The sequence below is a fragment of the Meriones unguiculatus genome, chromosome 2 (genome assembly GCF_030254825.1).
Source record: "Meriones unguiculatus strain TT.TT164.6M chromosome 2, Bangor_MerUng_6.1, whole genome shotgun sequence".
In the NCBI taxonomy this organism is placed as follows: Eukaryota; Metazoa; Chordata; class Mammalia; order Rodentia; family Muridae; genus Meriones; species Meriones unguiculatus.
In genome coordinates this window covers 66584023-66598271 of record NC_083350.1, presented here as the reverse complement: position 1 = coordinate 66598271, position 14249 = coordinate 66584023, and the positions used below count along the sequence as shown (strand labels likewise).

The 14249-nt window shown below is 42.2% G+C and overlaps 1 protein-coding gene across 3 annotated transcripts in view; it reads right to left on the bottom strand.

The window, feature by feature from the left end:
* Nucleotides 1-300: 300 nt before the first annotated feature.
* Nucleotides 301-14249, bottom strand: part of B4galt6 (beta-1,4-galactosyltransferase 6) — a 61933-nt gene continuing 47984 nt past the window's right edge. For all 3 annotated transcript variants that reach the window (XM_060377636.1, XM_021628188.2, XM_060377637.1), the window contains 4 exons: nucleotides 7414-7601; nucleotides 4792-4914; nucleotides 4510-4611; nucleotides 301-4091 (listed from right to left, as the gene is read on the bottom strand). In XM_060377636.1, the coding sequence (XP_060233619.1) occupies nucleotides 3944-4091; nucleotides 4510-4611; nucleotides 4792-4914; nucleotides 7414-7601 (561 nt within the window). In that variant the 3' untranslated portion in view covers nucleotides 301-3943. The remainder of the gene's footprint in view (nucleotides 4092-4509; nucleotides 4612-4791; nucleotides 4915-7413; nucleotides 7602-14249) is intronic.

Here is a 14249-nt window from a genome sequence, read left to right as displayed (position 1 = left end):
GTTCTGGGGACAAACTCAGGCCCTCACATCTGTGGGGAAAACAGTTTACCCACTAACTCCTCTTAACCCTGGGTGAAATAATACTTGATACCAAGGTTACCAAGTGTGTGGATGAGTATTTAAATGCTAGTGTGTTTGGGGGAAGTTATGATGAGCACTGAGTGTATTTAAGAGTTGATCCCCGTGTCTTTCCAGTTCACCCTCAACCACAAAGTCATCAGTAATTCACCCAAAGCTTAGGGGGGAAACATCTGATCCCCAAGACATCCTGAGAGAAAACAATGACATCACCACACAAAGTCTTTAGAACATTATATTTCATAAAAGACAATGATAAAAAAGTACAAACATTTCTATGAGAAGCAAAACAAGACAAACAAAAAAAAAAAGACTGCAAGAAATCACTAGCACTTACATCAATGCACTTACATAGAAGTATTCCATATTGTAATAAATAATCTCAAGTACACTTCCTCCTCCCGAAAAACAACACTATGACAGTTTGCTTACAAATGAAAACTCTGCAAACCCAAGGCAAGAAATCTAGAGTGCTATTTACCTGAAAGGTATATAAAGAAATGGGACAAAGCCAAATACAATGACACCAGAATCTGCTTCCATGCTCAGGGAGTCTCCAAAGGGAGACTATTGTATTGGCTACGCCTCCATTTTGTTTTAAAATCGTTATCAGTAACTTGGCTGGAATAGGAGTTTTTGTTTTGTCTGAGACAGGGTTTCTCTGTGTAGCCCCGGCTGCCCTGGAACTCACTCTGTAGACCAAGCTGGCCTGGTACTCAAAGATGTGCCTGCCTCTGCCTTCCCTAGTGCTGGGATCAAAGGTGTGCGTCACCACTGCACAGCTGGAAGGGGAGTTTTTAATAGGTAATTTTGTACTTAAATTTTATAATATTTTCTTAGTGAACATCTTCTCATGAAATTTAACTTTTAATTTTCTTCAATCTACCTTGTGTGTGTAGTGTGTCTGCACAGGAGCACCCATTGGGAAGTCGGAGGACGATGTGAAGGAGTAAGCTCTCTGCTTCTACAGGGTGGGGCCCAGGGGTCACTCGGGTTGTCAGGCTTGGTGCAGGCACCTTTAGCCACCTCGAAGGTCTACAACAGAAAATAATTTTATAAAGGGGTCGGGGCAAGCCACCTCATTAAAACCCTAGCTTTGGCAAAGAATGAAATGGCATCTTCACTAAGAATCAGACAGAATGTTACAGTGAACTTGTGTACCTTCTCCCTTTCTTTGATAACTAGCCCATCACGCATTTCTTTCTCTAGCTCAAAGGCACCATTTAATTTCCCCAGTGCCATGAGAACTGGCCGGCATCTCTGTGTCCACGCTGGATTTGAGACTAAGACAACTGACGGGTAAGTTATCAGAAAGCGTTCTTCCTAGTTTCAGATGTTTTAACTTTCTTGATTTGACTTGGTTTTTTTTTGGGGGGGAGGGGAAAAGCCACTTTAAATACTACAGGTAGCAAGGCAGCTGGTGGGGGACAGACACCCAGTGCAAAGCCACCAGACAGATTTGATTACATCACACTGTCTGCTTCTGCTAACATGTAAGGAAGAGATTTGTCATGCGATGATCACGGAAGCTGGGCAAAACTGCCATTCATGGAATCATAGAGAGGTCACTATTCATAACTGAAATAGTGTGTATTAAAAAACAAAGTGGTGAGGTGGTTCTCACAGGCTGACATATCAGATCCAACACCAGAATAGGGCAAAAACATTTACACCCAGTTCCTGAAGCCGTATTAATGCCAGCTTTAACCCCAGAGCATAAGGCAGATTACCTGGAGTTCTGAATTTTCCTGAAACTATGAACTATGTTTCAATGCAAAAAGGTATCCCAATGTAGACATCCCCAACAAACCCAATAAAGTGTGTTTCCCCCAGTAAGGTTTCACGTGGTGCCGACTTCCCCACCTCTGTGAGGAGGGACCAGCGCTGGGTTCATCACACACCTGTCTCACTAGCCTTCACAATATTAACTAACATTTCATTCTGCTGCCATTCCGTCCAATTAAACACTTCATCAGCCACAAGCGACAGAAAACAAACCAATAACACACGGATATCCTCATTCCCGAAAGTGTTGGCTTTTCACTCTTCTGAGCAGCAAAAATATTGGAAGGTAAATATTCCAGTACCCCTTCTAAGAAATAAACATGGAAAGGATGTTGTCACAACAGAGAGGACATCCATTTTCTCCAGGTATAAGGACTTTAATTACTGTAGGATTTGGTTTGTGGCCATCAGCGTTACCAAAACTACGACAGAAGATGACAACTGCAAGCCAAGCTCTCAGCATTACACACGGGGAGCAAACTTTTCTCACACCCAGAATTCTCTCACTCTCCGCTCTGAGGGAAGGCTCACTGTACAGAAAGACGGCGGAGCTTTAACTTTGTGAAAGTATGGGAGGTAAGATGTTACACGAGAATATGAGATATTTTTCAAGAATCTTTATAATTGATAATTTTCAAAGTAAGAATACTGTTTGGGCTTTGTTGTTGTTTTGTCACAGAAAACCTCATCCAGATTGATCATGATTAGACTCAGCATTAGGCACCTATTTCGAAGCCAACGTGTCCACACATTCAATTAACTGATTTTAAAGTAAGTCTCTAGACAGTAGAGACTTTTTAAAGTAAGACTCTAGACAGTAGGTTCAATCCCCAGCACCGCAGAAAAGGAGGAGGGCAATCTGTCAAATTATACTTTTAGGGAAAACATTTTAATAACACCAGAGATTTCTTGAAATTGTTAAAAGGGAGTTGGACTGACTGGCTGATGTGAAAGGGGAGCCGTGTACATCCGAGAATTAAAGTTAAAGTTTGTTTTAATCTAAGCATTTATCTTCATAAAAATAGAGCATCTAATTTCTCACCTAATAGTATAATTCATCTGTATAAGCACTACTGGATTTTTCCATACGTTCATTCTTTTAAAAAATGCTTTTAAAAGAAGATATTTTCTTTTGGTTTATATTAACTGGAAATAATAATGCTGTCCACTCTGAGATTGAAAAAAAACAAAACAAAACAAAACAAAACAAAACAAAAAAGCAAAACGGGGTCTATAAACACAACCTTGGGAACATATCTTTTTTTTGAGGCACAAGATCCCTGACACAGTGGAGGTACATAGAGACATTTAACATGAAGAGGTCCTGTATAGCATGTCACTTTATAACTTTGAAGATTTTTCTTGGTAGTACTCATGCATAAACAATATGGCTGTTGACTTGGCAAAAATCTGATGAGATTGCAAGCAAGGAAAAAAACAAACAAACAAAATAGGTAATCCTGGCAGGAAGAAAAGCTGTTCTTCCCTCGTTCCTTCAAAGCCCTTGGAGGGCTGTGCCTCTTCCCAAGAGGCTGAGTGTCTAAAGCTGAACACCAGTAGAACAAGTGACTGTATCATCTTTGTCTGTCGCTGACAGTCCCTTCATCTCTTACAAGGCTTAATCTTTGTTTGGCGACGTAAATTTACATAGTTTTTTTCTCCATGCAAATAAAAAAATGTCTATAAAAGTCCAATGAAGGCATTACCAATTACATGCAAAACTGTGACATCTTATTCTTCAACAATTTTGAACACATTTAATTTACATCACATATGTACAAAATATGTTTGAACGGAAATAAAAGCATTCTCTTGAATTAAATTATAGATTTTGGTATAAAAATCTTCTCTTTGTAGGGAGCTCTCTTCACTTCCGATCCCAGGCTCTGGGTTCTAGTCTTTACATCGCTTGCCATGGAGGATGCCCCCGGCAGGGGGAGTGGGGAAGGGTCATAGATGGAGTCCCACGCTGTAAACATTACGGACTGTTGGCTCTTCTCACAGACAGGGACACTGATACACTTCAAGCCAAGTTCAAGATCCAGCACTGTGCTCTACCCCGTCACGAGAGTAACTTCTTTCAATAGTCTTCAATTGGAGCTAACTCCGGCATGAGGTTCACAGATATATTTGTATACAGCCTATCAACCAGTATTTTGGGCGTGTATAATAAATTGTTCAATCCATCGATGTACTGACGCTCCTTAGAATACCGTAGTAATTTATACCTTAAAAAAAAATGCAGTAAATGTGTTGAAACGAGGAAGATGTGAAATGCATTCTGGGGTCATTCTTATAATAAAGGCATACTTAAAAATCTCTAAGCCATTATTCTAAATTGGACTTTTACTAGTCAGAAACAGGTTAGCTAAAAAGAAAAAACAAGAGAAAGAAAAAGAAAAAAAAATTTATACTCTTGCAACCTAGATTATGTCTTAGGTGGAGGAAACGTTTTAAAAATAAGAAGTTAACTAGATACAGACACGATTGTCTACTTCTGTCTTTCCCTTCACACACACATACGTACACTGTAACTGCAAGCCAGAGACCTTTGCCAGGGAGACCTCTGATCGTGTTAGAGAACTCCTTCTTTTTCCTAGCACCCTATGGATCGGCCCGGAAGTCTCAAGCTGACACGGGACTCACCGTCCTAGAAACTGGACTTCCCCTCGATGGTGGTGAGGAATAGACGTGTATTTCCCCAAGTCCCCCTCTGGCCGCGTTACGTTGTATCCGGCGAAGTGGACCCTGCAAGGTCACATAAAAGGGATTAAATGCATTTCAGAAGAAAAACGGGGAACAGCAAAAACAAACTTGGGAACTTGCTAAACTTCCCAGCCCTAAGTCTCCTGTCTTAGAAGCGGGGTGATTTTCCAAATACACACAGAGTTTAGAACCTGGCTTCTAGGCAACCGTGCCTCGGCCTACCTGTTCCAAAGGTCGTCGTCCTCCCCGCCCCATCCCCAGAAGGCATTGGGAAAGCCGTTGATCTTCCTGAACTGCTCCACCGTCAGGCCGCTCACACCACCGAAGAATTCCTTATAGGGAAGACTGGAAAAGAGAAGGGCATCCCTCATCCATCAGGGCGCCAGCCACATTGTCCCACCTCTCACAGACTTCTATCTTTTACAAAAAACAAGCTGATTTAGACAAAAAAAGAAAAAAAAAAGGCATCCTGGAGAATGTGAACTGAGAAGTGAAATGTTTTTTTTATAGGATATCAAAGCAACTTAAGTTAAACAGAAAATCAAAACGTGTAGCAACTAAAATTTACTAGTAATTTTCTGACTCAAAACCCATTGTTTAAAAGTACATAATATTCCCACAATAAACATACCTAAAGAGATTAGTGACTGCCAATGCAATACTAGATCTTGCTAAGCTAAAAGCATTTAAAAATACTAACTGACTTTATGTATATTATTTGGTACGTAGAGCAAGATAAATATAAATAATGAAGAAACACATTTAATTTTGAAATAAACCTCTATTTCTAAAATCACTTCACCTATTTGGATTAAATTAACAAAATACTCATAGATATCTAATATATACTTTTAAAACATTTTTCACATATTTATGTGGGGGAGGTCACAGAGGACAACTTGCAGAAGTGGGTTCTCTCTTTTACCACACAGGTCCTAGAGCCCAAACTCAGGTTATCACCTTGCTGCCAACACATTTACCTCCTGAGTCATCTCACCAGCCCCAAATATATTTATTTTTAATACAATAGGTTTTTTTTTTTGCAAAAAAATAAATAAATAAAAATAAATTTAAATTTAGGTTTTATTTTCCCTACTTTTCTCTAATTCAAATTCCAAGAGTTGGTCAAACTCTGACCTATTTTAAATGTTTCACTTCGTTTAGTTATTTGTGCTAGTGCCTGTGGAGGGGACACTACTGGGACAACTTTGGGGGTTGTATTCCGGACATAACAACAGCAACAAAAAAAGTCTAAGTTAAATGAAAGTATCACAAATATCTTTTTTTAAAAAAACATTAAAACAATCTCAACAGCACTTACCTTACAGTGTCCAGATAGGACACCAAACCCAGCAGCTAACGTCACAGCACGGCCAGCACTGTGGGCATCCGCCGGTGACTGCTGTCCCGGCCTAGACCTGGAAGACCCTGAATTGCCGCCACTGTGCCCTGCCGCCGCCGTCTCCCGGCTAAACCTCTGGGCTGCTCCAGAGTATGTGGTTACTACTTACCCTCCAGGAACTGCTGCTTCTGAAGACCCTTCATAGTCATTTCCACCCTGGCTGGGTTACCTTACATTCCTACCAGCCATGTCTACCTTCTCTTCTGTCCACACCCTCACTAACATTCGTTGCTATTAAAAATAAATAAATAAATAAATATATAAATATGTATGTATGTATGTATACATATACATATATATGTATACACAATGGGTTTTTAGTCAGCCATGAAAGAGGAAAACGGATACAACCAGAGATCATTGTATTAACCCGAGTAAGGCAAACTCAGAAAGACAAATGTTACAAGGCTTCTCTCACCTGGGAACCTCAGCCCTTCTATGTAAAAGTGTATCTGTGTGGGAGCATGGCTCCCTGGGAGAAGGAATGAGAAAATCGGAGGGAGAGGAGGATACACTTGTAGCAGGCCTTCTCATGGCACTGTGTGCAGTGGGGAGTTACCAACTAAGGCTGCATTTTAAAAAAGCAGGTTATGTGGTTACAACAAGGTGTCACTAGTGGTGGGAAGGCCTGTGACTGGGACGCTCCCATCTGAGTCACCTGCTTGTTTTCCTCCAGCCTCCTGTCAATACTGGACCATTAACTTTGCCCACAGTGCTTCAGATTTTATAGACTAACAATTACTTACACAATAAAGACATTTAAGGGGGGGAGGGATGGCTCAGTACGTAAAGTGCTTGCTATGCAAACACGGGGAACTGCGTTTGAATCCCCAGCACCAACATAAAAAGCAGGGCACAGAGGTGTGTGCCAGTAACCTCAGCACTGGGGATGAGTCAGGTCCCTGAGGTTTGTGGACCATCCAATCTAAACAAGTTGGTGAACCCCAGGTTCAAAACTAAGATGGCAAATGACTAAGGGAGATGCCTGACAGCAAGCTCTGGCCTTCAGACACACACACACACACACAGGGAGGGAAATATTTGCTTCACATAATTAAAGAGCAGGTGATCTGCAGAAGGGCAGTCCGGACTCTGAGCCATCTCTTAAGGAGAGAGGAGGCAGGAGGAGCCAGCATGGGTCACACAGCTAACACCTGGCAAGATTAGGATGTATGATCCCAGAACAGCCCCAAGGATAAGGAAAGTACCCTTGGGAGGGCTGTGTGACCAAGCAAGCCCCAAGGGTGAGAACCCAGATCTAAATCTATGGGCTTACTACAGGAGTTCGGACTCCTCCCCTCCCCCCGTTCAGACTTGTCCTGGCTCCCTAGGATGCTGGAGTTGGGGGAGATGCTTTTCAGGGTCCCGAGCACTCTCAGCCTGAGGCCCAGCATGCTGCTGAAAGCACACTGTGCTCCGCCAAAAGTGGAAGCGCTACTCACATGTACATGTATTTGTCTAGCTTTGCTGCAAAGTGCCGCGGCATCTCCCCACATCCATAATAGTTCCGGTCGTTCTCAGGCAAATGATCCACATCGTGGAAGATCACACAGTCCCAGGCGTTGTCTTTCATGGCCTCTTTGAAACCCACGTTAAACAGCATCGCGCGATTGAACGGTTGTGTGCCGGTCTCCACAGAGCAAAAAGAACCAGGAAAGTACTCAGACTCGGTTACGCAATATTTTCCGACCGCCTCTTAATTTGTTGTATCACAGTCAAGTAACGATTATATCTCATCAATGAAGTAAACAAATCAGAAGCATATGAAACACAGCCAGAAACTGCTTACCAGTGGAGGGAATGTTCTGAGGTGTCACTGACTGGTCAACACTACACAGTCATTAGAGTTATATACACAAGTATGGTGTCACTGGGTGACACGCCTCGGCACCACCATTATACAGGAACGATTCCCACGACTAAGGATGTCGTTATGGAGCACATGATGACATACTGTCTAAATTTACTTACGACATATTTTGGTGACAAAGAAGAAAACCGCATAGCTGCTACTATCTAGTCTACTGGTGCACTATACATTAGAGGGACATGTCAACTTGTATTTCTGCCTTATTTCAAATATGCCAGATCACAGACTAGGTATTACCAAAAAAATACGATAAAATAATATTAAAAAATGACACCAAAGAACACACATAAAAAAAAAAGCTCATGTGCTGTACTTTCTACTGTTGCTTTCGATGATATTGAAAATGAAGACAGCTCTAAGAGAGATGGATGGCTCAGCAGTTAGGGCTTCGTCTGCTCTTACAGAGGAACCACGTGCTATCCTGGCACCTGTGTCATACAGAGCACAACCACCCGTGACTCCAGCTGCAAGAAGTCTGATGCCCCTGAGCTCCCAAGGCACCTGCACTCATTTGAACATACCCACTTAAAGTAATGAAAACAAACAATTTTGATTAAGACAGGAGGGAGGGGTGTGGCTCAGTGAAGAGAACAGTTGCCTGGCATGCTTGGCATCCCGGGTTGATCCCTAACATGGGCGATGGGGAGATTAAGGCAGGAGGCGTATAACAAAGCAGGGCATCCTCCTGGAAGGGCAGATTTACTCTGAAGGACTTCCAAGTCTTGATGTTCACAGTACACCAAGAGCATTTTAGACAACACACAATCTGCTTCCTTCCTATCGTTGCCGCTGGACACTACAGTGCACAGGCAACAGTTTCTTTCTTTCTTTCTTTCTTTCTTTCTTTCTTTCTTTCTTTCTTTCTTTCTTTCTTTCTTTCTTTCTCTCGATTCCTGATTAGGAGAAGATAAGAACATTTTAATGGACATAATACAGAGATTCATTACATGACACCCAAGTTCTTATATCGTAGCCATTTTCCTTTATTCACAGTGATGACACAAGTTTACTGGAAAGAGCAAAGTTTGTAAAGGAAATGAAGGACATTTACAAATGCACTAGCAAATTTTACAAAAATCATTCCCCCAAAACACAAGAAAAAGAATTTCGGCAGATGTGAAGGAGCCAGGCAGCCAGCACCAGAGCGTGGCCTCGGGAAAAATATTCCTCAGTGTAGGGCAGATTACGGAAAGCAGGCTGCTTTTTGTAGCGAAACAGAAAATATGGAAAGAGATAAGTTGTAACATTATTACTGATACTGTGTAAATATTTCTTCCGTGCTGACTGAATTGACTGTTTCTTTCTGGAGATGAACGGGTTTTCTGTATAACTAGAAAGGCCAGTTGATAGAACCTATGCCTTTAATACCTAATGTTACTACAGAAAGATCAAATCCTCACGCACTTCCTTGTCTCCTCAGCTCAATTCCCACTGTCCTCATGTGCCAGCATGTGACTATCACCCAGGCTTCTGCTTCATGCCCTTGATCATTCATGTCTTTTATGTGGCTTACTTAAATTACTGGGGAATCTCCTTCAGAAGGTCCTTGTGTGTGATTGTGTGTGTGTTCATGTGTGTGTGTTTCATCAACAAAGAACTGAAAATGCCACAGTGACATTCTGGGTAGAAAGTTCTGGGGCAAAGTATGTTTCTTTTTTAGAATCTGGAGGTCAGGTTTCTAGCTACCTGCAATGGCAAGATAGTTCATTTGTTCCTGATTCCTGTTGTTGTTTTTTTCTATAATCTTTTAAAATATATTTTTATCTTTATTCTAAAATTAAAAATACTGTGCTTTCTAGGCATAGTATTTCAAAAGCACACACATATATGTACACGCGCTTTACTCACGTGTGCATGGGGGAGGTGTCTCTCACCTGAAGACACACTTTTTCTGAGACAGGGTGTCCCTGTGTAGCCCTGGCTGTCCTTGAACTTATTCTGTAGAGCTGGCTGGCCTTGAACTCAGAAATCCACCTGCCTCTACCTCCTAAGCGTTGGGATTAAAGTGTATACACCACTACTTTAGAAATTTTTCTTATATTTTCTTCTTTGGCTCCTTCCTTCCACATCCCTAAAAATTTTTCTGCTGTGGTTCTTCCAGAACTCTGATGAATGAGCGTATTAGTTATACAATAATATATTAAAAATCACAGAAAAAATTGGTGGCCTCCATAGACAGGGGTTGTAACTCAACGGTGGTGCTGGATCCCTAGTACGAAGAAAAATGAAGTGAAATTTAAAAGGCCAGAGCACACTTACAGCACTGACCACAAGCACTTATGACACTGAGCACATCATCAACAGAAACAGAATTCTCCTCAGAGCAGAGCAGACCCTCACAAGGGCAGGTGATGGGCCCAACTTTCACATGCCAGGCAAGGTGATGTCAGGAAGTCACTCCTTTTCCATAGGCCAGCCTGGACAAACTCAAGACAAAGCAGCTGCCGCTCCAAGACAGGAAGGCTAACGCCGTGATGTGGCCTAGCCTTAAGTAAGGACTGCTTCTTCTTCTGCGTAAGCTCCTCAGGGCACTTAGCTAGTATCCCATAGGTCTCTTGGGCTTAGCCTCTTCGTTTTTATATTTTAGTTCTACTCTTGGAGTTATTTTGCCTCCTAGCTATCCCCTCAAAAGCTTTCAGCCGCCACATTTTCACTTGCACTGATATTCTGCTCCTACTGCTCCTTCTTTATGGCAAACCACTCTCATTTCAGAACTGATCTTTCATTTTTTTCCTTAGCTGGGTGGATCCTGATTGTGAGTTTTTGTAGATTCGGTCTTTGGGGTCTCTTTGTTACCTTGCTTGACTGTGTTTCTTTTGTGGACATTTCCTTTAAAACCTGGAGCTCTGTGACTGCCTATTCATGTTGGAGAATAAAGCACTAAAAAGCCCAAGGAGAGCTCCCTACGGCTCAAACTACATATCACTTTATCAGCGAATAATTCCACTGTAACTAAAACCCGACCCAGCACTGTTCATAATGTCCTGTGCCGCCAGAACCCAAGCCATCATCACCTGCTTTGCGGATGGTTTACAGAAGCTTTCTAACTGTCTCCTGTTTCCTTCTGGTCTTGCCTATGGCTCATTCCCTGCATAAAACCCATTGGTTTTTTTAAAAGCTGAGTCTGCACAACATGTAATAATCTACTATCTTTCCTTTCCAGAACAGTAAGGGCCTTAGTTGGTATGATGGGGAGTCTCAATGAAGGGTTATCTAGAAATCAGGCTAGCCTGAGGGCATGCCTGTCAAAATTTACCTTGATTGTATTGACTAACATGGTAAGGCCAAACCCACCCTATGGGCAAAATCATTCCCTGGCTTTGGGCCCTGAACTGTATGAGAGTCCGGAAAGTGAAAGGACAAGCAGGTATGGGTGCATTCATCTCTCTCTGCTCTTTACTGTGAGTAGGATGTAGCTGCCTGGGTTCCTGCCTTGATCTCCTTGGGATGACGAGCTGTGAGCCAAAACCCTTCCTTCCCCAGGCTTCTTTTTGTCAAGGTACTTTACCACAGCAACAAACTGGGACACCTGGTTTGTTCACTACAGAACCCCTTTGTTGAGTGAAGAGAAGTGGGGTACATGCACGTGATGAAGCAATGGCCTGCCCTTGCCTTTGGAGATGTGCAGCTTGGCCTCCTTCTGGGTCTAAAGCATCTCTCTAGTGAAGTCATCATTTGTCCCTTGCCATATGGAAGGAACAAACATCATTTGCTGTCTTTAAAAACCCAGACAAGGTAAAGGCCTGAGAGATTCCATCCCAGGCTCAGCCTTCAAGCTGACATACTCCCCTGTTTTTAAGCCCCCTGACACCCCAGAGCGTCTCCGACAGTTTCTCTGGATATGAAGGTCAACCAGCTGTCAATACAAGCCAAGCGGAGGCTCTAGGGGCTATTTTGTGATTGCACATAAGTAGCCTAGTGCTTCAGCCTGTCTCTGTGCTCTATTTTAAGGGTGAAGACTATTGGGGATTTGATTTCCCTCTTGTCTCAACTGTGTTCTATAAACACACACACAGGAGCTGGTCAGCATCTGCTCTCCCGGCCAGCTGTCAGCAACATCACCTTCCCCATCTCTCTGTTCTGGCTAATAGCTTAACAGAACTTTATCTCTCATTTCATCTTCAATAAAGAGGCAAAGCCATGCATACCCCTCGATACTCTGGCTCTTCAGTTGTCCTGTATTTCTGGGCACCCAGCCAGCAGAAAAATGACTCTTCTATTTCATGGAGATGAACAGATTTCTGGTTCAAAGCCACAAGCTAGCAAATGTACATTCCTGATTTAGTATTGACCAAGGCTGAGATTCAGACCTAACAGACTTGAAAGTTAAAACGGAGATCTAAGATGTCTTCGTCACACATGCAAAATCATACAACAGCACTGAACTCCAGAGAGTACATGCCTTCAGAGGGCAGTGACAGCTCGCCTCCTGCACATACTTCAAAAAAGAAAACGAGCAGTTTCTGATACCAACGAAGATCTACAACTACAGCTATCATGATGGTGGTTTAAAATTCTGACTTGACATCATTTTTTTAAAAAGGTCAGTTTTTATAGGATAAGTTGCCATGTTGAAAGGTACACACACATCACTACAGGTGCCTTTAATCTTAGTACTTAGGAGGCAAGGCACGTGGGTCTCTGTGAATTCAAGGCCAGCCTGGTCTACATGCAGAACACGGACCATGCCAGGCAGGGCTGCACAGTGAGGTCCTGTCTCACTGTAAGGAGGCATAGTTCTAGGCGAGTAAAGCATATACAAAAAGCTGAGAAGTTTTTGTTTTGTTTTTTAATTCAGAATAAGCCAGGTGTGATGGCGCATTCCTTTAACCCCAGCATTTAGGGAGCCAGAGGCAGGCAGAACGCTTTTTGACCAGGCGAGTCTGGTCAAAGTGAGTTTAGGGTAGCCAAGGCTGCAGAGAGAAACCCTGTCTCAAAAAACCAAAAAAAAAAAAAAAAAAAAAAAAAAAGAAAAGGAAGGAAGGAAGGAAGGAAAGAAGAAAGAAAGGAAGAAAGAAAGTTCAGAATAAACCACAAAAAACTTTGAATTGCATATTCTTCAATCTTCAGTACAAATCTGAACCGCTATAAAAAAGCAGACTTTATAATACAAGCTAGACCACACTTTACCCATTATTAATTTTGTCGCATAGTCTACTGAAAATGGAGGGGAAACTGCAAAAGTTCTTCTTATAGAAACAGGCAGGTAAATGTAATGGGATAGAAAGACCAGAAATAGATTTACATACATATTACATGTATGTATGTATATAAGTGGGCACTCACTTCCAACAAAGGGCCAATGAGGAAAAGCTCAGCTGTTTTATAAATGATGATGTAATAACTAAAAACTCATAGGACAAAAGAAAAGAAAAAACTTCATCCTTACCTCACACCACATACAAGGATTAACTCAGAGGGATTAAGCCCAATATGAGAGTTAAAACCACAAATGTGTCTGGAGGAAAATACTCTGACCAGAAAACCATTTTCAACTGCAAAACAAGAAGCAGGAACTATGAAAAAAATCAGTAAACTGGACATAAAACATGATCAACACCATTAATTGGTAATAAAAATAAAAGATGCAAAGAAGACTCTACAGAACCATCAACGGGGACGAGTGCGGGAAAGAACACAATGTGATCAGAAAGGCCACTATGATGGTGAGGGGTTGTTTGTTTTTTTCGAGACAGGGTTTCTCTGTGTAGCCTTGGCTGTCCTGGACTCCCTTTGTAGACCAGGCTGGCCTCAAATTCACAGAGATCCACCTGCCTCTTCTCCCTGAGTGCTGGGATTACAGGCATGCGCCACCACACCAGGTTTGTGAGGCTGAGTTTTAATTGTCAATTAACATCACCTGAGAATAGAGTCTCAGTGAGAGATTGTCTATATTGGGGTGGCCCATCTGACCGTCCTTGGGGATCATAATTAAGTTAGTTGATGTGGGTAGAGACAGCCTGCTGTAGGCAGGTAAGCTCTCTTTCCTGCCTGTCTGGAGCCTGCCTGTCTGGAGCTGCGTGATGATAGAAGGGGAGCTGAGCCAAGCAGGTGAGCACACAGCCTCTTCACTCTCTCTGATCCTGACTGAGAATGTGATGACCCCTCCAAGGCCCTGCCATGATAGGCTATAAGCTGGAATTGTGCGCTAAAATAAGTCCTTTCCCTCAGTTGCCTTTGGTCAGGTATTTTATCGAAGCAGCAGAAATGAAACAGTCAGTATGCATTTGTACAAAATACACTGCCTACCGCTGAGGTCACAATAAGAGAGGCCCTAGGTTGGTAGAGAGCTCTCTCTTCAAGGGTTATTGCACTATTTTAGGTTTCTGAGACAGCACTTTACACTTAAAAGAACATAAATAAAATAACTAAAGTCTTTCATTATATGAATAGTCATAATCTTTAAAC